The sequence below is a fragment of the Cydia pomonella genome, chromosome 23 (assembly GCF_033807575.1).
Source record: "Cydia pomonella isolate Wapato2018A chromosome 23, ilCydPomo1, whole genome shotgun sequence".
NCBI classification, from domain to species: domain Eukaryota; kingdom Metazoa; phylum Arthropoda; class Insecta; order Lepidoptera; family Tortricidae; genus Cydia; species Cydia pomonella.
The window spans coordinates 11,408,805-11,433,504 of NC_084725.1; the positions used below are offsets into that span (position 1 = coordinate 11,408,805).

At 38.1% G+C, this 24,700-nt stretch overlaps 1 protein-coding gene across 1 annotated transcript in view; it reads right to left on the reverse strand.

Annotated features, from left to right (window-relative positions):
- LOC133530608 (chloride channel protein 2) overlaps window positions 1-24,700 on the reverse strand; it is a gene marked incomplete at its 3' end in the record, with an annotated part of 137,841 nt that overhangs the window by 20,998 nt on the left and 92,143 nt on the right. Inside the window, exons 2-6 of the mRNA XM_061868594.1 lie at window positions 4,816-4,978; window positions 3,507-3,629; window positions 1,767-1,895; window positions 622-755; window positions 154-310 (exon numbers count right to left, since the gene is read on the reverse strand). Of these exons, the coding sequence (XP_061724578.1) occupies window positions 154-310; window positions 622-755; window positions 1,767-1,895; window positions 3,507-3,629; window positions 4,816-4,978 (706 nt within the window). The remainder of the gene's footprint in view (window positions 1-153; window positions 311-621; window positions 756-1,766; window positions 1,896-3,506; window positions 3,630-4,815; window positions 4,979-24,700) is intronic.

The window sequence follows — 24,700 nt, forward strand, 5'->3', positions numbered from 1 at the left end:
TGATGATATATCACCTTCAACGGGAGCATCGAAGCAAGACGCCAAACTTACAGCACAGTCGGCTGCCAACATAACAAAGTGCGGGATTCGTTGATGTAGATGCCTTGGAAGGTCGAAACCGGTTAATAACACCTCCCCTAGATGAACCCTTACCTCCAACGGGTGCAGCGAAGCAGGAAGCCACACCCACTGCGCAGGCGGCGGCCAACATTTCTGTGGTCCGGGATTCATTGGTGTAGATCCCTTGGAAGGTCGTCACTAGTTTGGAGAGCAGCTGGGCTACCATTGAGGCGATGTGGACTGACGGACCCTGAAGAAGACTAACGTTTAGCAGTATTTGGGACGTGAAATGGTTCGGGATACTAATGTGAGAGAGTGTTCGGGAGTCTAATGATTCTCCTCTTCAACCTTATTTAAAGGCAATAATGGTGACTTTCCTAAAAATAGAGACCAATGGTCAATACATTAATGGGTCAATCATTTCGAAATCATTTAATTTTCGAAAATGGGAGGATCGCACTAGATATGTCCTATGGATAGGACATATCTATTTGGTGTAGGTTCTAATAGCGTTCCCGGACGGCGTCAGTGGAGTTAGTCTCTCCGAAAGTACTAAATTACCTCCTTTCCCAGGGGCAATCCGGAACCAAGCGTAGCAGTGAGACCAATGACTTTGGATATGAGCGCTCGGTACGTTAGGTACTCTTTCAGTTGGACTCCTCGGAGTATCGTTTTCATTTCAGGTATACCAGAACCTGAAAGAAATGATGATGTAAGTTCTATTTCTAAATCATTTAAAGAAAAACTTATCCCCTCGTTCAATAAAGTTAAAATACGAATATCACATTGACAGAAAAAAAACAGACGAACTCTCATTCTCGCTTTTTAATTTTTTTAGTATTTACACTTAATTTTACAGAGTTTTAAGCTGAGCATCGTAATTCCAAAACCTTTGCGATGTCAGAAATCCATTTGACAGCGAAATTATGGTCAGCGAAAAGTAAAACTATCGACGTATGTTGTAGAAGTTCCTTAACTTTGGCTACTTCATGAACGGGGTTATTTAACCGGTTAAACCTGGAGTTACCATGGTTACCTATTAATTTGACACTGATTGAACGGTTTAATCCATTCACCCCGGGTTAGTGGGATGGTGCAAGTGGCGCTTAGTAACCAAATATATAGTAGTCGTTGCGGTCAATTAAGTATTTGTCTCCTGTTGACGCCACAACTTGTGTACGGCGTCACATTGTATGGGAAGGCAACATTTTATTGAACTTGACGATACAGTGAACCTCCGACGACAGTCGGAGACCAAAGGCCTTCATAGTCGGACTAAGCTGACTGTGCACCAACTTTGACTTTCATATAAATTTGACGATTATGCGGACATTGCGGATTTGCTTGCCAAGTTTCTACAGAGTTACGTCCTTAAACGTCCAAAAGAGAGGTATGAGCATTGTGAATGACATCTCGCTTTGTGTGGTAGGTCACAGCACAGCGGATGTCATTCCAGATCTAAAGCAGAGACCAACTGGGGAAGTACCTAACCTTACAAAAAACCGCTGCCAAATAACACTAGACCCTACTCATAGTGTTGTGTTCCTGCCGGGTCGGCAACGAGCATGTAAGTCCTCTGGAGTTGCGGGCGTACATAGCTACGGAGACTGCTTACCATCAGGCGGGCCGTATCTTGCTTGCCACCGACGTAGAATAAAAAAAGTTTGCTTCGTCCGACTTCAGGGAGTGGTGATATATTATGTTACCTATACTCTGTGCAGCGACTATGTGCACAAATCCAGCCGCGAAGAGGATCAGACACACTGGTAGAGATACCCAGGCGACGTATTGGCTGAATGTAGACGTCGCTAGGTCGTTGTACATCCACATGCGAGCTAAAAACAATTAAAATATTATTATGGGACAACATTAGACACATCGACCAAAAGAATCGCACAGTAAGTTCAATAATACTTGAGCTGTGGATACCACCGCCTGCGCGAGTCCATACTTGAAGTCGCGCTAGATGTACGAAATCGCACGCGAGCACGCAACTCGTGCTAGCAGGTCAGACAACGATACATGTATACAATAAATTGATATAAATAAACATAACACATCCATAACTTAGAAACAAATAGTCGTGACAAACACACAAATTAATGACCATACAGGAATTCGAATCCGGGACCTCCTGACCTGCATCGTAGGCAGGGTCACTGACTGGAGGCCGTTTGTCACTGATTAGTATTAAGTAGTTATTAGTCTCCTCACCTTCAATAATATTTGATCTGCCATAGCGTTAAAAATATGTAAGCCATTCCTAATAATCTCTCGTGATATCTCGACGAAATGTCTACACAACCGCTACTCAGAGCGTCAAATCATGCAGTTTTGTCAAATTACTTACTTACTTACCGCTGTGGCGCAGCGACCCGATGGAGATCTTGGCTTCCAACACCAAAGACCGCCATGCTTCTCTGTCCAAAGCTGTTTCCGTCCAGTCGACGGCTCAGAGTTCACCAAGGTATTTTTGCACTTAGTCTCTCCAGTGGTACCTTGGGACCCCAGACGGTCTTCGGCCATTTGGAACACCAAAGTAGGCCTTCCAGACTGTACGATCTTCACCGATCCGGACTACGTGCCCGAGCCATCGAACCGAGCCGAACATCATTGGAGTTTAGTCAAAATATAATGATAGTCTGCGTATTTCTACGAAATTTGCGGACAATGACACTGCATATTTCACGCAATTCCATTTTATTGCTCCTACGCAATTTAGAATCAAGTATCATGCGGTTTTCAAACAAAGTGTATTGACTATACAGCAATATGTAAGTGTATCTATATGTTTACAATCATAATTCGGCCTCAACAGGTCTTGAAAAACGTATTCAATTATTTACTGATGCTAGTGGTTTGCTGATCGAAATTAAACTTTCGTGAGACATATTCTAAAATATTTAAATATGACGGTTACACTCACTTGACTTTTTTCGTCGCTATTGGCGACATGTTTCCAATCCATCGGGGGTCCTTCCTCAGGCTTGGTTTGCCGATGTTAAGAGGAAACATTAGTGGTAATTTTTCCATACAAACGTTCTCGACATTATCCCCTCTGGATTTTTTCCCTAGATTTTTTTTATATGAGTTAGAGACCTAAATCGGTTCAGATGTTTAGCCGTGAAAAGGTAACAGAGACCAACAGAATTAGTTCCACGATTATATTACCTATTACTACGGTTATAATGTGATTTATAGACATAAAGCTGATTATTCTCGACCGGTATTGTTACTATTTAACATGACACCGAAATTTGTTTGTTTTTTTTTTTTTTTATAAAATGATCGATGATTGGCCTTTGTCACACCTGATGGAAAGTGAAGACAGAGCCTAAGATGGAACTCAGTACTTCGGTGCCTATTCACTCTTGCTTGTTGCGTCAATTATAAATTAACTGTGCCAAATAACCCTCCAAATATAGGTAAACTATTATAATATTTACCATTATTGCAGATGGCAATTCCTCTGTCCATAGCGAAGTTAAGAACGGCCATGATGATACCCAGGGCAGCTAAGAACACCCAGTCTTCCCCTAGCCGGGCGAACGTGTGCCGCCATACGTAGCCTGGAACAATTCACCTTTGTTAAGTTCAGACCTAAAAACGTGGTCCCTATTAATCTTATAACTAGTAAGCGGAAGACCCACTAAAGGGGTCCACTGATTAATAGACCGCCGGCTGATATCGGCCTGTCAGTTGTTCGGAAGTATCAACTTTTTGTTCTAACTGACAGGCCGATACCTTCCGGCGGACTGTTAAGCCCCTTTAAGAACGGCGCTAAAGTTCATCCAGATCTGGCGAATGTGAACGAGTCATTTGCGCAAAGATCACTAACTGCTCGCGTGCACTTTGTATTACAATGTGCGGTCGAGGTTCGCTAACGACGAGCGAGCGGCACATTCGCTCGATTTGGATGCACCTATATAATTACGCAGTAGCCATACTCCTCTATGATTGAGTTTTGTCATTCATAGAGGAGGATCTGTAAAAGAACTGTGTAACAAAACCTACTTCAAAAGATGGCGGATGAATGAACCAATAAGAATAAGCGATATACCATTGGAAATTTTATATACACTCCATTTTTTTGTATGGCGAGACTTGCCAAATCTCTGTTTAAAAAAATGTAAGAAAACGAATAAAAAACTCAAACATTGTGACAATAAATCATCGACAAAAACAAAACGTTCACGATCTGCGAGACAGGAACTTAATATCGAAAAGAAAATATATAATGTAATTTCAACTCACACTACTTTTTTCGGCTTAAGTTGTAAAACTTTTACCTGCCATAGTAAAATTTTTACAACTTAGAATAATCTATCCACTGACATATCGCTTGCCCTTATTGGTCAAATAGACCAATTTGCCCACCCTCCTTTATACCAATATAAATAAAGTTGTGCAATTACACTAGGAGATAATAGACTAAAATACCTAAGTCCAATTTATCAAAAAGGTGTGAGTATTTGTATGGTCAATGTATGAGAATTGTAATGGGAAAATTTAAGGGGCTGGTGGTGCAAATGACACCACTATTCAGCCTGACAACATTGATTTTTTTGTAGCCAATGAAACTCCACTACATGTATCAGAAGTCAAACTGCGTTCTAAATTATGCATACGACACAGTTCTAGAGATTCGGGACTACTAGGCATTTTGACGAACCTTATCCTTCGGCCGTTTGCAACAGCTTTTCGTTTTTCCACTAAAGGTTACACATATCTGTTTCAGTCTTGTCTGTAACTCACCTAGCACTTTGACGAACTTCCCATTCGGCCGGCTTTTCCCCGTCGCCTCTAACTCCTTCTGTCGCAGTTTGTCGTCTTTTCGCCGCCGCTTGCGCAGGCGTCGCAGCCGGCGGGCTTCTTCTCGCGCTGCTTCACTTAGGTCGCGTTGGTAGCGGCCATACATCTGGAATAGAGGTTGATTTGTAAGCTTCTTAGATCTTTGCGAGAATGTATTTGAGACCCTGTGCCCGGAGCTAAGCAGGAAAAAAGTTTTTGCCAAAAATTTCGTTTTAGATAAAACCTTTTATCGCTGACTGTACTTTTCTTTCCACATCGTCATTCGAACACAATTAGGTTGCGTTGTTTTATCACAGTTCCTATGGCCACTTGTCTCTATCTTCAGATTAGATCAACCGTACCATAATATTACATTGCCACCCGACATACATATGCAAATTTTCAGCTTCATCCGAAACTGAGAAGTAGGTGAAATTTAACTTGCAAGATTTGACCTGTACAAACATAGTTACATTAAGTTTATATGTGTGTCTGTGTGAAACTTTATGTGGGTCTGGCGTATTGTTGGGCCCTCCAATTGGTCTGGCTACTTACAAAACGGTTTGTAATAGTTCCCTTTTTAGATATATAATAATCAAGAGTGAGAATATAAGTAAAGTTACAATATCTTTTTGACAGCTTTAAAGCGTCTGGTAAAAGTTATCGCCGGCGATATATATCTGGCAATGTTGATTATCAATTTTTAACAATATTTTCTAGAACATCCATCAAAATCAGCAATTAGAAATTAAGAAAAGTTAGTAATATTTTTACCAAACTTTAGCACCTTGTACCAAGTATGCAGACATTAAAAATACATACTAATTACTAACACTATATTATCCCATACATTTTAGTCCTGAGAAAATAAGTAAGGTGTGGCGACTCTGGAATCTTGCTCTATTAATACCTAAACTTGAAATTACAAAAACTTAACAATCCCAATACATATTAATGAGGCTTAATAAAGCTGTCCAGAAAATTTATAGTTCTTATAAGACTTTATGATCTCAGTACACACTATAAATAGTCTGGTGACAGGAGCTTATATGATATTAACAATCACGTTAAGGCCAGTCCAGACGGAAACAATTTTTCTCCAATCTGGAGTCTGATCAAATCAGGCCGTGCGGACGCAAACACCAACTTTGCTCGCATATTTTGATCGCCGATTATGACCGATAAATGAAGGTGCACGGACGCAAGAATACGTTTGGAGGCATTTTTTTTTTATTCAAGAGCGCTCAAATTTCACCCTAAATCTAAAATTGGTGTTTAAATTGGAGATTGACGCCAATTGGTCGATTTGATCATCCCGTCTGGACTAGCTTTAATAAGGTCTAAACACGGACGCTATTTATAAATGATTTGTTTGTCGGCAACGCGCATGGAACACCTCTGGAGTTGCTGACGGTGACTGCTTATCATCAGGCGGGCCGTATGCTTGTTTGCCACCGACGTGGTATTAAAAAAAAGAAATATGAGATTGAGTCAGTAAGCATAAAAGTATGATTTGTGTTTCACTTGATTGCAGTTGCGTTTTACTTATAAGTAATAAATACACTATAAAATGTATTGATTACAATCTACATTAAAATAAAACGATTCACTTTCATGATTTATTTTAAATACTTACTTAAAGTTTCTTTTTCCACACTATAAACTATTTAAACCATCAAAAACTTGATTCAAAAATTTTGAAATGTAGGTTTTTCTTATAAATCAGAAAAAGGTGTTTAATATATGTTAATTAAAAAGGCTTAAATATAAGGAACACATACCACCACTCGACTCCCCCTTTCAACCATTTCATCCTGGTCCATCCCAGTTTTTGCAAGGGTCTTAACTAAAAGCCAAGATAAATTCTTGCACTTCTGAATTAAACCTGCTCTTAAATTCCGTACCGTCTTTCATTTTCAGTTTTCAAATCGATTAATAGAAAGTTATATTCGGAATTCGGATTTTTAAATGATCGTTTCTATTCAGGGTTATTTTATTAGTGTATATTTTCCTATTGTTCTTTTATTTTCATCTCCTTGTCAAAATCATTCAACTTTTATTATTTTATATTTTATAACTTTTTAATAGGTATGTACTTTTGTAATTAGGAAGCCGCAGATATTTTTGAGCAGAACATTTTTTGTTTTAAATACATCGATAAACATTAAAAAAAAAACATTTTGTAACGTAGCGGACCCTGGCGCTAGGCCGGGAAAACGCTAGATTGAAGAAGAAGAACTTAGCAAGAAACATGTAATTTTTTTTTCAAATTGTTTGAACGTCACTTATAACACCTATGAGAATAAATATTCACTAGGTTTCGGATAATCTAACTGCTACTAGCTACGTAAAGAGTAAGAAAGTCTAATTGCTACTGAAGATGAAGCTTAATCTTCCCTAGCCTTGAATCTGCTGTTTGCTATAGCTATCGGATTATCTCCGGGTAAACATAGATAATTGGAAAATGGCTAAGCAATTATTTATAGCAGCCAAACATTGCTGTGTCAACAAGGCAACGGAGGAACAGGAGAGCTAGTTTGGTTTTAGGATCCTTTTTAATATTAAAATCTGTGACTGGAACTGGTAAACACCCTACCTGAATGCACCTTCAGAAGCCGGTACCACGGATCGGAACCGGTTTTTTAAAATAGCGGTAAATACCGGTTTACTTTGGTTTCACTCCGAACTTTCATAAGAACGCCAACGTTTTAAGAACCGGTTTATTCGACGAGCGACAATACGGCCGTCCGGCCTGGTGGTGTGCCGCGTAAACAAAGACACCCACATAGGAAGAAACCGGTTTTTATCGTTCTGAACCGGTTAATCTCACAAGAACTTTATGGAAATGTTCTTTATAGCTTAGCTTTAAAAAATAGTCGAGAAAATTTTAGTAAACGAGGCATTATATAACTTGAACATGACGATGATTAGGATATAGGTACTCGTATTATTTCCTTAGACTGTTTATATAAACAATTGTATGTATTAATTTATTAAATAATGTAATGTAAATAAAACTGACGATCATAATATAAATTTGTCTACATTAGTTTAAGATAATTTATAGTGTATTTTATATCTAAATCTATACTAGCAATCTTAGTGTAGATTTGTTTGTATTTTTGTAACCCTTTAAACAGTTTCATATAATTTGGGCATGGCGTATGACAAGACATGATATAGTGCTCGTTTCACTGACGCACGGTTTCAGAAAGTGACTTTTCCTGTATCATGTCATATCACGCGCGACAAGGGTCTGAAATTCGGATCACAATAATGGATTCTTCGTATATTTATCGGAATCTCTTAAATATAGAGATGATAATATTCTCGATAGGTACAAACGCTGTCGATAATTAAAATGTTAGTAAACAATGCTCAGAAACACTTACCATAAAACAGGCAATATATTTAAGCGTCATCCTTTTTAAAATATTAAAGTACAGTTTCACTAACAACACTTTCCCATAAAAATATCACACACTAAAATCACAACACGGATTGCTACTCTCACTTCTGACGCAAAAATCAAAACTGAAGATGATTCGTATCAACGTGTTCTAAAAATATCATTTTAATAACTTCTTTATTGGCACTAATGAATCTATAAATATTACAGTAAACTATAGGAAATGCCTGTGAATACTTTAGGAAGATACATTCGCAGTACCCCTTCAGGTCTGAGATACAATGCCATCAGAGGAATGTAGCATGCTACCAATTAGCGAAACGGCCCATCCAATCAAAATGCTGATGCATAAAAAGTATCCGCTTTAAACTACTTGGAACAACAAACAATGAGGAACAATTGTACGGAAATAGGGCTTTCTATTTATTAAAATTATTTGTATGTACGCATCACGAAACAATGGTGTTCCGAAAACTGAGGCGTAGAGGCCCTTTTGACCCTTTAATGAGATTTAAAGTGGACACCGAGCGTATGTTGCTCTTGCCCGTGTCATGGGATGCACGCAGAGGCAGCCACCCGACAGGGTGTACTTCACTTAAGAGGCCGTTTTCGATTTTAGTCGCAAAAAGGTCAAATTGATAGATTTAGTCGATGAAATTGTACACCTTTTGTTAACTATTAGAAATAACAAGAACTGGTTTCTTTTGTGTCTGTGAACCTAGCATATCAAGTGCTAGCATCTCAAGTTTTCTTAAGAGTTCTAGTAGCATCCCTAATAGTTCTATAGTTCTAGGTAGTTTTTTTAAATAGTTCTACTTATTTACGCGAAAAAAATGAAAATTGAAAATGAGATGCTAACTTCCCATTTTGACACACTAGCATCCCAGCCGTTATCCACTCCACAGCCTCAAAATAGCATTTAAATGGAAGCTAGTAACATTTCTAGGCGATCTATAATGAGTTCTAGTCAAAACTGTAAAAAAAATTTTTTTCATATATGTATGGGATACGAACATCAAACAAAATTGTAGGTTTCTTCTAACTAAAACTAAGTTCGAGCTGAAATCCAAGGTTTGATAGCCAGCATCTCAGGAGTTCTGGATAGCCAGCCCCCTAGTGCATTAGAATACATACAGTTCTATCTTCTAGAACGAAATTTGACAGAGTTTTGATAGAAATTGTCCGAAAATAGTCTTGAAATCCAGTAAATGCTAAGCTCTGAGCATCGCATCCCAGCCGATGCAGATCTGATACCCAGCATCTCAGCAGTTCTAGATAGCCCGCTCCCTAGTGCATTAGAAAACACACAGTTTTATCTTCTAGAATGAAAATTGAAAAAGTTCCGAAGGATTTTTGTTCGAAATAGTCTAAAAATCGAGTAAATGTTAAGTTTTGAGCTAGCATCCCAGCGAAAGCTGGTCTAATACCTAGCATTTCAGGAGTTCTAAATAGCCAGCTTCCTAGTGCACTAGAATACACACAGTTTTATCTTCTAGAACGAAATTTCACAGTGTTTTGACAGACTTAGTCCGATACTACTCTGAAATTCGTGAAATTGCTAAGTTCTGGGCTTAGCATCCCAGAGAATGCATGTCTAATACCCAGGATCTCAGCAGTTCTAGATAGCCAGCTCCCTAGTTCATTACTATCCACACAGTTCTGTCTTCTAGAACGAAATTTGGCAGAGTTTTGATAGACTATGTCCGAAAATAGTATCGATATCAAGATATTGCAAAGTTCTGAGCTTAGCATCCCAGCCAATGCAGGTCTGGTACCTGGCATCTCAGCAGTTCTGGATAGCCAGCTCCCTAGTGAACTAAAATACACACAGTTCTATCTTCTAGAACTAAATTTGGCCTAGTTTTGGAAGATTGTCCGATATAGGTATCGAAATCGAGGTAATACTAAGTTCGGAGCTTAGCATCCCAGTGAAAGCTAGTCTGATACCTAGCATCTCAGGAGTTCTATATAGCCAGTTTCCTAATGCACTAGAATACACACAGTTTTATTTTCTAGAACAAAATTTCACCGTGTTTTGACAGACTTAGTCCATAATTACTCGGAAAATAATGAAATTGCTTAGTTTTTGAGCCAGCATCCCAGCTAGTGCTGGTCTGATACCCAGCATCCCAGCAGTTCTAGATAGCCAGCTTCCTAGTGAACTAAAATACACACAGTTCTATCTTCTAGAACTAAATTTGGTAGAGTTTTGTAAGACTATGTCCGAAAATTGTATCGATATCGAGATATTGCAAAGTTCTGAGCTTAGCATCCCAGCCAATGCAGGTCTGGTACCCGGCATCTCAGTAGTTCTGGATAGCCAGCTCCCTAGTGAACTAAAATACACACAGTTTTATCTTCTAGAACTAAATTTGGTAGAGTTTTGAAAGACTATGTCTGAAAATGGTATAGAAATCGAGGTAATGCTAAGTTCTGAGCTTAGCATCCCAGCGAAAGCTGGTCTGATACCTAGCATCTCAGGAGTTCTAGATAGCCAGCTTCCTAGTGCACTAGAATACACACAGTTTTATCTTCTAGAACGAAATTTCACCTTGTTTTGACAGACTTAGTCCGATACTACTCTGAAATTCGTGAAATTGCTAAGTTCTGGGCTTAGCATCCCAGCGAATGCAAGTCTAATACATAGGACCTCAGCAGTTCTAGATAGTCAACTCCCTAGTACATTAGCATCCACACAGTTCTGTCTTCTAGAACGAAATTTGGCAGAGTTTTGATAGACTATGTCCGAAAATGGTATAGAAATCGAGGTAATTCAATTCAATTCAAAATATACTTTATTCATGTAGGCCTAGCAACAAGCACTTATGAATAGTAAGATAGTATTACATATAATTATCTTAAGCTAATTATCAGAGCAATTTATTGATGTTGTAAATATTATTCCATATATAATACTAATGAATATAATTCTTAGATCAATTTTAATACTAAAAATTTCACAAAATATAGTCATACAAAAAAAATGTATAAAAAATACTAGTCTAGATTGTTTCTAGAATAAATTCTAAATGTCAAAAAATGTATAATAAAAACAATAAAGGAAATACATGCATTGGAATATCCATTTCATCATCATTATTCAAATATAATAAATAATTAATCATTTCGAATCACAATTAATCCCACGTTGTTTTATCATTCATGTAGTCTTGTGTGGTATAATAAGCTTTAGAAATAAGTTAACGCTTTACATGATTCTTAAACTTATTAATTGATAACTCAGTAATATGGTTTGGAAGTTTATTATAAAATCTCACACAATTACCCATGAATGATTTTTTAATTTTATGGAGCCGAGTGAATGCTAAGTTATGAGCTTAGCATCCCAGCGAATGCAAGTCTAATACCCAAAATCTCTGCAGTTCTAGATAGATAGCTCCCTAGTTCATTACTATCCACACAGTTCTGTCTTCTAGAACGTAATTTGGCAGAGTTTTGATAGACTATCTCCGAAAATAGTATCGATATCGAGATATTGCAAAGTTCTGATCTTAGCATCCCAGCCAATGCAGGTCTGGTACCCGGCATCTCAGCAGTTCTGGATAGCCAGCTCCCTAGTGAACTAAAATACACACAGTTCTATCTTCTAGAACTAAATTTGGCCGAGTTTTGGAACACTATATCTGAAAATGGTATAGAAATCGAGGTAATGCTAAGTTCTGAGCTTAGCATCCCAGCGAAAGCTGGTCTGACACCTAGCATCTCAGAAGTTCTAGATAGCCAGCTTCTTAAAGCACTTGAATACACACAGTTCTGTCTTCTAGAACGAAATTTGGCAGAGTTTTGATAGACTATGTCCGAAAATAGTATCGATATCGAGGTAATGCGAAGTTCTGAGCTTAGCATCCCAGCCAATGCAGGTCTGGTACCCGGCATCTCAGCAGTTCTGGATAGCCAGCTCCCTAGTGAACTGAAATACTCACAGTTCTATCTTGTAGAACTAAATTTGGCCGAGTTTTGGAGGACTGTCCGATATAGGTATCGAAATCGAGGTAATACTAAGTTCGGAGCTTAGCATCCCAGTGAAAGCTAGTCTGATACCTAGCATCTCAGGAGTTCTATATAGCCAGTTTCCTAATGCACTAGAATACACACAGTTTTATCTTCTAGAACAAAATTTCACCGTGTTTTGACAGACTTAGTCCAAAATTACTCGGAAAATAATGAAATTGCTTAGTTTTTGAGCTAGCATCCCAGCCAGTGCTGGTCTGATACCCAGCATCCCAGCAGTTCTAGATAGCCAGCTTCCTAAAGCACTTGAATACACACAGTTCTGTCTTCTAGAACGAAATTTGGCAGAGTTTTGATAGACTATGTACGAAAATAGTATCGATATCGAGGTAATGCTAAGTTCTGAGCTTAGCATCCCAGCCAATGCAGGTCTGGTACCCGGCATCTCAGCAGTTCTGGATAGCCAGCTCCCTAGTAAACTAAAATACACACAGTTCTATCTTGTAGAACTAAATTTGGCCGAGTTTTGGAGGACTGTCCGATATAGGTATCGAAATCGAGGTAATACTAAGTTCGGAGCTTAGCATCCCGGTGAAAGCTAGTCTGATACCTAGCATCTCAAGAGTTCTATATAGCCAGTTTCCTAATGCACTAGAATACACACAGTTTTATCTTCTAGAACAAAATTTCACCGTGTTTTGACAGACTTAGTCCAAAATTACTCGGAAAACAATGAAATTGCTTAGTTTTTGAGCTAGCATCCCAGCCAGTGCTGGTCTGATACCCAGCATCCCAGCAGTTCTAGATAGCCAGCTTCCTAGTGAACTAAAATACACACAGTTCTATCTTCTAGAACTAAATTTGGTAGAGTTTGGTAAGACTATGTCCGAAAATTGTATCGATATCGAGATATTGCAAAGTTCTGAGCTTAGCATCCCAGCCAATGCAGGTCTGGTACCCGGCATCTCAGCAGTTCTGAATAGCCAGCTCCTTAGTGAACTAAAATACACACAGTTCTATCTTCTAGAACTAAATTTGGTAGAGTTTTGAAAGACTATGTCTGAAAATGGTATAGAAATCGAGGTAATGCTAAGAGAGCTTAGCATCCCAGCGAAAGCTGGTCTGATATCTAGCATCTCAAGAGTTCTAGATAGCCAACTTCCTAGTGCACTAGAATACACACACTTTTATCTTCTAGAACAAAATTTCACCGTGTTTTGACAGACTTAGTCCGATACTACTCTGAAATTCGTGAAATTGCTAAGTTCTGGGCTTAGCATCCCAGCGAATGCAAGTCTAATACACAGGACCTCAGCAGTTCTAGATAGTCAACTTCCTAGTACATTAGCATCCACACAGTTCTGTCTTCTAGAACGAAATTTGGCAGAGTTTTGATAGACTATGTCCGAAAATGGTATAGAAATCGAGGTAATACTAAGTTCTGAGCTTAGCATCCCAGCGAATGCAAGTCTAATACCCAAAATCTCAGCAGTTCTAGATAGATAGCTCCCTAGTTCACACTATCCACACAGTTCTGTCTTCTAGAACGTAATTTGGAAGAGTTTTGATAGACTATCTCCGAAAATAGTATCGATATCGAGATATTGCAAAGTTCTGAGCTTAGCATCCCAGCCAATGCAGGTCTGGTACCCGGCATCTGAGCAGTTCTGGATAGCCAGCTCTCTAGTGAACTAAAATACACACAGTTCTATCTTCTAGAACTAAATTTGGCCGAGTTTTGGAAGACTATATCTGAAAATGGTATAGAAATCGAGGTAATGCTAAGTTCTGAAATTAGCATCCCAGCGAAAGCTGGTCTGACACCTAGCATCTCAGAAGTTCTAGATAGCCAGCTTCCTAAAGCACTTGAATACACACAGTTTTGTCTTCTAGAACTAAATTTGGCAGAGTTTTCATAGACTATGTCCGAAAATAGTATCGATATCGAGGTAATGCTAAGTTCTGAGCTTAGCATCCCAGCCAATGCTAGTCTGATACCCAGCAGTACATCTCAAAAGTTCTAGATAGCCACCTTACTAGTGCACTAGAATCCACACAGTTTTATCGTCTAAACCGAAATTTGACAGAGTTTTGATTATGTCCGAAACTACTCTGAAAATCGAGCTTAGCATAAGCTTAGCATTCCAGCCAATTCAGGTGTGACACCCTGCGTCTCAGTATTTCCGGATAGCCAGCTCCCTATTGCACTAGAATACATACAGTTCTATCGATTAGAACGAAATTTAACAATATATTGATAGTCTATGTCCGAAACTATTCTGAAAATCTAGGAAATGATTATATGCTAAGTTTATAGCTAACATCCCAGCCAATGCAGGTCTAATACTCAGCATGTCAAAAGTTATCGATAGTGAACTGGAATACACACAGTTTTATCTTCTACAACGAAATTTAGCAGTCTATACGGAATATTCCGCGAAACTCTGCGTAGGAGGCGCCACTACTACAATCCATCACGATCTGAGGATCTACCGCAAAACAAGAAAAACCGAAATTTCGTCATCTAACCTATCTATAACTCTTGCATATTCGAGCGATGAAGAGGCAGATAGCTAAATTTGGATTTTCGCGTTTCCCGGTGATACGTCAATGTCATATTTTATTATCTGTGAATACACGTCATTACACAGCTTAAGGCATAGTACTCTATGTAGTTACTCTATGGTTTGCGAAAGGTGCTAGTGCTGCATTCTGGCGGCAGAACATTGCAGTAATACTCCCTATTGAAAGTTTAGAGCTTGGCATCCCAGCTAATGCAGTTCTGATACCCAGCACTTCAGCAGTTCTGAACGTTATAAGCCCAAAACTTAGCATTTACTCGATTTTTATTTTATTTCATAGGAAAATTTACAGTTAAAGTAACAAAATAGGTTTCGAAATAGAAGCATTAAGTTATGTAATTACAAGTTTCCACAGGTAGAAACTGCGTAATGTACATGACGTGCGAAATAACAAAATTAGTAATTCCATCTATGCTTATAATATAATTATAAAACTCGGAACTTATAATCTTACTGGCTATCGAGCTTTTTTGTCAAAAAGCTACATTTTGAGATGGAAGCAAGGCACTTTACACGATGATAGTGGAGACCTAATAAAACGATTTTTTTTTGAAGCACCCGTAATTTCGTCCCTTGGGAGCCAAGGTAAAGTGAGGTCTGTTCAAAAAAAGAAAAAAAATCTACAAGCTTCACAAATCATTCGATTAAGATACATTTTGTGTCAATCGAAAGAAAATAGCTTTGTTTTATGTAAAAAAATATACACAAAATATTTTTAAAGGAATTTAGTATTAAAGTATTCAAATAAAAACAAAACTTTTTGACGCTTTATTTTTCAAAAAGTGTCTTCCACGTTGGAAAATATCTACTATTAAGTACTTTATTATAAAGTCAAACATATTTCTTATCGAAAACTGAAAACCGCATCAAAATCATTTAAGTACTTTTTAGGGTTCCGTAGCCAAATGGCAAAAAACGGAACCCTTATAGATTCGTCATGTCCGTCTGTCTGTCCGATTATGTCACAGCCACTTTTTTCCGAAACTATAAGAGCTATACTGTTCAAACTTGGTATGTAGATGTATTCTATGAACAGCATTAATATTTTTTACATAAAAATAGAAAAAAAACACAATAAATTTTGGAGGTTCCCCATACTTACAACTGAAACTCAAAAAATCTTTTTTCATCAAACCCATACGTGTGGGGTATCTATGGATAGGTCTTTAAAAATGATATTGAGGTTTCTAATATGATTTTTTTCTAAACCGAATAGAAAAAAAAAATGATATACATTACCATGCAAACTTTCAAGGAAAATTGGTTTGAACGAGATCTAATAAGTAGTTTTTTTTAATACGTCATAAATGGTACGGAACCCTTCATGGGCGAGTCCGAGTCGCACTGGCCGCTTTTTATAAAAATTTATGTTCCAGAAGTTGGCCTAGTTTAATTGACATGAAGATTTTTAATTAGTGACTACTTACAAATACCAAAACGTGTAACATGTAACGCGTAACTTACATAGACTTATATTGACTTATATTTTCTGGTTTTGCTCATTGTTATGTGTAAATCATTCGTTTTAGGTAATTTTTTTTTTTTTATACTATGTCGGTGGCAAACAAGCATACGGCCCGCCTGATGGTAAGCAGTATCCGTAGCCTATGTACGCCTGCAACTCCAGAGGAGTTACATGCGCGTTGCCGACCCTAACCCCCTCCCACCCTCGTTGAGCTCTGGCAACCTTACTCACCGGCAGGAACACAACACTATGAGTAGGGTCTAGTGTTATTTGGCTGCGGTTTTCTGTAAGGTGGAGGTACTTCCCCAGTTGGGCTCTGCTCTAGATTCTGGAATGACATCCGCTGGCTGTGCCCTACCACACAAAGCGAGATGACATTCACAATGCCCATACCTCTCTTGTGGACGTAGTTTAAGGACGTACCCGGGTCCAAATATGACAGTGTACAATCATACAAATAAAATCTATTTCCGAAATTAACTGTCGTGAGTTATACTAACATTAAACTAATTCTACGGATTTCACTCGTGTGTTTTTAGTCACTCGCCGAAGTCCGAAACATGTCGCGCGAGTGACTAAAAACACGTGAGTGGAATCCGTAGCATTAGTTCAAAATCTATTCTATTCTAACAAGTGAACAAAAAGCAAATTATTATAAAATTTACTAATTACACGCTCTTTGGACTTATAAAGACAAAACTTCCATACAAATAAAAGTAAGCCAACTTCTGAAACTTGTATCTTAAAAACGGCTTTACCAATTTTGGAGCGTTTTTCATCATATATTAAAATATAAGAAGAAGAAATTTAAGAATATTTGTGTGATTTGTGTGAAATATTTAAAAACCTATTCTTTCTCATTTGCGCTTTATTCTTGCAAATAATGTCCTAGACTGAAGAATGTCTGAAAATAAGTTTTTTTTTTAAATTCAAATATAAGTGTAGGACATTATTTGCAAGAATAAAGCGCAAACGAGAAAGAATAGGTTTTTAAATATTTCACACAAATCACACAAATATTCTTTTAAGAGATTTAGTTTTAACTCTTTTTACGTAAATAAAAGTATTTTTGTTTTCAAATGATATATGATATATATGCACTAGGAAGCTGGCTATCCAGAACTGCTGAGATGCTCTAGGTATCAGACTTGCATTGGCTGGGATGCTAAGCTCAGAACTTAACAATATCTCGATATCGATACTATTTTCGGACACACTCTATCAAAACTCTGTCAAATTTTGTTCTGGAAGTTAGAACTGTATATATTATAGTGCACAAGAGATTTGGCTATCTGTAACTGCTGAGATGCTAGGTATCAGACCTGCAGTGGCTAGGATGCTAAGCTCAGAAATAAGTAATATTTCGATTTCCATACTATTTTCGGATGCTGGATTTTCAGTGTAGTTACGGACATAGTCTATCAAAACTGTATCAAATTTCAGTCTAGAAAATACAACTGTAAGTACTCTAGTTCACTAAGGAGCTGGCTATCCGTAGGTGTTCAGATGCTAGCTATCAGACCTGCATTGGCTTGGATGCTAGCTCAAAACTTAGCAATTTCACGATTTTCAGAGTAGTTTCGGACTAAGTCTATCAAAACTCGTTGAAATTTTCTTCTAGAAGATAAAACTGTGTGGATTCTAGTGCACGTGGAAGCTATCTATCCAGAACTGCTGTGATACTAAGTATCAGACCGGCATTGGCTGGGATGCTAGCTCAGAACTTAGGCATTCCTCGATTTCGATACAATTTTCGGACATAGTCTTTCAAAACTCTGCCAAATTTAGTTCTAGAAGGTAGAACTGTGTGTTTTTAGTTCACTAGGGAGCTGGCTATCCAGAACTGCTGAGAAGCTGGGTATCAGACCTGCACTGCCTGGGATGCTAAGCTCAGAACTTAGCAATATCTCCAAAACGATACTATTTTCGGACATAGTGTGTCGAAACTCTGCGAAATTTCATTCTAGACACACAGATTCTAGTGCACTAGAGAGCTGGCTATTATCATTATGGATGTTAGGTATCACTTAACAATTTCTCGAATTTCAGAGTAGTTTCGAACTTAGTCTGTCAAAACTCGATGAAATTTCGTTCTAGAAGATAAAACTATGTGTGTTCTAGTACACTAGTTGGCGATCTAGAACTGCTGAGATTCAGACCAGCTTTGGATGGCTCAAAACTTAGTTATTTCACGATTTTCCGAGTAGTTTTGGACTAAATCTGTCAAAACACGGTGAAATTTCGTTCTAGAAGGTTAAACTGTAAGTATTCTAGTGCACTAGGAAGCTGGCTATCTAGAACTGCTGAGATGTTAGGTATCAGACCTGCATTGGCTGGGATGCTAAGCTCAGAACTTAGCAATAGCTCGATATCGATACTATTTTCGGACATTGTCTAATTTGTCTATCAAAAGTCTGCCAAATTTCGTTCTTGAAGATAGAACTGTGTGGAGTCTAGTGTACAAAAGAGCTGGCTATCCAGAACTGCTGAGACGCTAGGTATCAGACCAGCATTGGCTGGGATGCTAGCTCAGAACTTTAGCGTTTACTTGATTTTTAGACTAACTCGAATAAAAATCGTTCAGAACTTTCTCAATTTTCTCTTTAGAAGATGAAACTGTAAGTTTTCTAATGCACTAGGAAGTGGGCTTATCAGAACTCTCGAGACGCTGGGTATCAGATCTGCATTGGCTTGGATGCTAGCTCAAATTTTTGTATCCTCACAAATTTCAGAGTAGTTTCGAACTTAGTCTGTTAAAACTCGGTGAAAGGACCTTGCGTCAAAATTGCCCCAAAACCAACAATCATGAGAGTTGGGCCATTAATTAGGTCTTCAATAGTACATTACGATACAAGTGCGAATAATAGGAAATTCGAAACGAGTGGCGATAAATTAAAACACGACCCAAGGGAGTGTTTTAAATCGACACGAGTTGCGAATTACATATTCGCACATGTATCGTACAACGTTTTACAGTACATATGGCTCTTTAAATGTTTGACATAGTAACGTAATATGCTAATTTTAGCACTAGTGCAGTAAATTAGCACCATATGTACTGTAAATCTACTTTATTTCATTCTATAGGCACTATAATGGAATTCCATTGCAGAACTGAGATATTCATATGTTTGTCAGCGTGAATACGAGCTATGAAAATTCTGTAGACATAATAATTCTGGTGGGTAGTTAAAACAAAATTTATGAATATCGAACGTATTCTTACCGAATATGGCGTATACTACATTCGTTAGATTAACTTGTATTTTTTTCTGGAATATCATGTTTTATTACTATATAAAACCGTTCAAAAACTCTTTTATCTACTCTAGGTACATATGAGTACCTATGTTCTATGTTCAAGTGTTCAATTATAATAGCTATGTCACCTGCCGTTTAATAATATATAACTATGGTATTAGAAGGACGCTATTGTGTATTATGTCCTCGTTCGGTTTTGCGAGTGCGTCGATATATTTTAGAAGACAGATTACCATAAGCACAACCTCGAAATGCAGAATACCTACACGAACATGCTCATATTGAGGTAAATACACATTCTACTATGCATTACGATATTGACTTATATTGTTTTATTACTACTGAGTTTTTATTGTTTTATTTGTAGGTTGCATTTAATAATATTCAAGCCACATGTCCTCGATGTTGGCAAACAGCTGAGATAACAGGCTAACAGACTGAGACGACCGGTTTGGCCTAGTGGGTAGTGACCCTGCCTACGAAGCTAATGGTCCCGAGTTCAAATCCTGGTAAGGGCATTTATTCGTGTGATGACCATGGATATTTGTTCCTGAGTCATGGGTGTTTTCTATGTATTTAAGTATTTATAAATATTTATATATTACATATATCGTTGTCTAAGTACCCTCAATACAAGCCTTATTGAGCTTACTGTGGGACTTAGTCAATTTATGTAATAATGTCCTATAATATTTTATTTATTTATTATTTATAACAACTTGCTGTAAATAGTAATTGTGTTACTTAATAAAACCGATGAGTAACTACAAAATATCCTAGGTATCCTAATGATTAATGACCGGTATTCTCTGAGTAGGTAACCCGTTTTCTGATAGATTGTATTCACAGTGACTAACATATGAATATCTTAGTTCTGCAACGGAATTCAACTTGATGCCTATAGAACGAAATGAAGTAGATTTAAAGACCTATTTAACGACCTAACTCTTAGCTGTGTTGGTTTTGGGGCGAAGTTCCATACAAAGTTGCCCATGGTCCTTTCGTTCTAGAAAATAAAACTGTGTGTGTTCTAGTACACCGGGAATATCGCTAACTAGAACTGCTGAGATGCTGGGTATCAGACCAGCTTTCGCTGGGACGCTAAGATCAGAACTTAGTAATATCTCGATAACAATACTATTTTCGGACCTAGTCGATCAAAACTCTACAAATTTCGTTCTAGAAGATAGAACTTTATGGATTCTAGTGCATTAGAGAGCTGACTATTGAGAACTGCTAAAATTTTAGGCATCAGACTTGCATTGGCTGGGAAGCTCAGAACTTAGTAGTTTCGGACATTGTCAATCAGGACTATATCAAATTTCGTTCTAGAAGAAAGAACTATGTGTATTTTAGTTCACTAGAGTACTGGCTTTTAAGAACTGCTGAGATACCAGGTATCAGACCTGCATTGGCTGGGATGTTAAACTCAGAACTAAGCAATATCTCGATATCGATACTATTTTCGGACAAAGTGTATCAAAACTCTGCCAACTTTAGTTCTAGAAGATGGAACTGTGTGTATTTTAAGTCAATAGGGAGCTGGCTATCCAGAACTGCTGAGATGCCGGGTACCAGGCCTGCATTGGCTGGGATGCTAAGCTCAGAACTTAGCAATATCTCGATATCGACACTATTTTCGGACATAGTCTATCAAAACTCAGCCAAATTTCAAATAATTAATTAATTGCATGTAAAAATACGCAAGTAAGTATAGCGGGTTAGCACTGATTGACTAACACGTTATTTTCTCGCGGATTAGCAAAGTAATAGTTCTTGTTTTAATCAGCCAAATTTCGTTCTAGAAGACAGAACTGTGTGTATTCAAGTGCTTTAGGAAGCTAGCTATCTAGAACTTCTGAGATGCTAGGTATCAAACCAGCTTTCGCTGGGATGCTAAGCTTAGAACTTAGCATTACCTCGATTTCTATACCATTTTCAGATTTAGTCTTTCAAAACTCTACCAAATTTAGTTCTAGAAGATAGAACTGTGTGTGTTTTAATTCAATAGGGAGCTGGCTATCCAGAACTGCTGAGATGCCAGGTACCAGACCTGCATTGGCTGGGATGCTAAGCTCAGAACTTTGCAATATCTCGATATCGATACTATTTTCGGACATAGTCTATCAAAACTCTGCCAAATTTCGTTCTAGAAGACAGAACTGTGTGGATGCTAATTTATTAGGGAGTTGACTATCTAGAACTGCTGAGTTCCTGGGTATTTGACTTGCATTCGCTGGGATGCTAAGCCCAGAACTTAGCAATTTCACGAATTTCAGAATAGTATCGGACTATGTCTGTCAAAACACGGTGAAATTTCGTTCTAGAAGATAGAACTGTGTGTATTCAAGTGCACTAGGAAGCTGGCTATCTAGAACTCTTGAGATGCTAGGTATTAGACCAGCTTTCGCTGGGATGCTAAGCTCAGAACTTAGCATTACATCGATTTCGATACCATTATCGGACATGGTCTTTCAAAACTCTGCCAAAGTTAGTTCTAGAAGATAGAACTGTGTGTATTTTAGTTCACTAGGGAGTTGGCTATCCAGAACTGCTGAGATGCCGCGTACCAGACCTGCATTGGCTGGGATGCTAAGCTCAGAACTTTGCAATATCTCGATATCGATACTATTTTCGGACATAGTCTATCAAAACTCTGCCAAATTTCGTTCTAGAAGACAGAACTGTGTGGATAGTAATGTACTAGGAAGCTGGCTATCTAGAACTCTTGAGATGCTAGGTATCAGACCAGCTTTCGCTGGGATGCTAAGCTCAGAACTTAGCATTACATCGATTTCGATACCATTATCGGACATAGTCTTTCAAAACTCTGCCAAAGTTAGTTCTAGAAGATAGAACTGTGTGTATTTTAGTTCACTAGGGAGTTGGCTATCCAGAACTGCTGAGATGCCGGGTACCAGGCCTGCATTGGCTGGGATGCTAAGCTCAGAACTTTGCAATATCTCGATATCGACACTATTTTCGGACATAGTCTATCAAAACTCTGCCAAATTTCGTTCTAGAAGACAGAACTGTCTGTATTCAAGTGCTTTAGGAAGCTGGCTATCTAGAACTCTTGAGATGTTATATATCAGACCAGCTTTCGCTGGGATGCTTAGCTCAGAACTTAGCATTACCTCGATTTCTGTACCATTTTCAGATATTGTTACGAAACGTTCAAAAATGCACGCATTTTTGATCCTTGTTCGTTATAACGGAACTAATTACGGAGTGTAATAAAAAATAATCTTTGTAAATTTTAATATAAGTTCAATTTCATGTAAACAAATAATCTCATAATTAATTATATTCAATTGGCATATTTTGTAATTAAAATATTCAATGAATTGTATAAATTCAAGCATAATTCAAATCTCTATGTTCAAATTTAAGTATGGCAATTTTGTATTCAGAAACATTGACAGTTTACAGAGCTTTTAAAAACTTACCGTTGTTGTCCGATTCCCCAGCGACTATTCACTTTGCCACTTTTTGTATTCTTGTATTTTTTGAAGTAAACCAGCGTCTATACTATACAGTCCACTCTTATTTATCACCTCGACAACACCTGAGACCAGCGAAGATTTTACAGATATAGTCTTTCAAAACTCTACCAAATTTAGATCTAGAAGTAAGAACTGTGTGTATTTTAGTTCACTAAGGAGCTGGCTATCCAGAACTGCTGAGATGCCAGGTACCAGACCTGCATTGGCTGGGATGCTAAGCTCAGAACTTAGCAATATCTTGATATCGATACTATTTTCGGACATAGTCTATCAAAACTCTGCCAAATTTCGTTCTAGAAGATAGAACTGTGTGGATGCTAATATATTAGGGAGTTGACTATCTAGAACTGCTGAGGTCCTGGGTATTTGACTTGCATTCACTGGGATGCTAAGCCCAGAACTTAGCAATTTCACGAATTTCAGAATAGTATCGGACTATGTCTGTCAAAACACGGTGAAATTTCGTTCTACAAGATAGAACTGTGTGTATTCAAGTGCACTAGGAAGCTGGCTATCTAGAACTCTTGAGATGCTAGGTATCAGACCAGCTTTCGCTAGGATGCTAAGCTCAGAACTTAGCATTACATCGATTTCGATACCATTATCGGACATAGTGTTTCAAAACTCTGCCTAAGTTAGTTCTAGAAGATAGAACTGTGTGTATTTTAGTTCACTAGGGAGTTGGCTATCCAGAACTGCTGAGATGCCGCGTACCAGACCTGCATTGGCTGGGATGCTAAGCTCAGAACTTTGCAATATCTCGATATCGATAATATTTTCGGACATAGTCTATCAAAACTCTGCCAAATTTCGTTCTAGAAGACAGAACTGTGTGTATTCAAGTGCTTTAGGAAGCTGGCTATCTAGAACTTCTGAGATGCTAGGTATCAGACCAGCTTTCGCTGGGATGCTAAGCTCAGAACTTAGCATTACCTCGATTTCTATACCATTTTCAGATTTAGTCTTTCAAAACTCTACCAAATTTAGTTCTAGAAGATAGAACTGTGTGTATTTTAGTTCAATAGGGAGCTGGCTATCCAGAACTGCTGAGATGCCAGGTACCAGGCCTGCATTGGCTGGGATGCTAAGCTCAGAACTTTGCAATATCTCGATATCGACACTATTTTCGGACATAGTCTATCAAAACTCAGCCAAATTTCGTTCTAGAAGACAGACCTGTCTGTATTCAAGTGCTTTAGGAAGCTGGCTATCTAGAACTCTTGAGATGTTATATATCAGACCAGCTTTCGCTGGGATGCTTAGCTCAGAACTTAGCATTACCTCGATTTCTGTACCATTTTCAGATATAGTCTTTCAAAACTCTACCAAATTTAGATCTAGAAGATAGAACTGTGTGCATTTTAATTCACTAAGGAGCTGGCTATCCAGAACTGCTGAGATGCCAGGTACCAGACCTGTATTGGCTGGGATGCTAAGCTCAGAACTTTGCAATATCTTGATATCGATACTATTTTCGGACATAGTCTATCAAAACTCTACCAAAATTAGTTCTAGAAGATAGAACTGCGTGTATTTTGGTTCACTAAGGAGCTGGCTATCCAGAACTCCTGAGATGCCGGGTACCAGACCTGCATTGGCTGGGATGCTAAGCTCAAAAGTTTGCAATATCTCGATATTGATACTATTTTCGGAC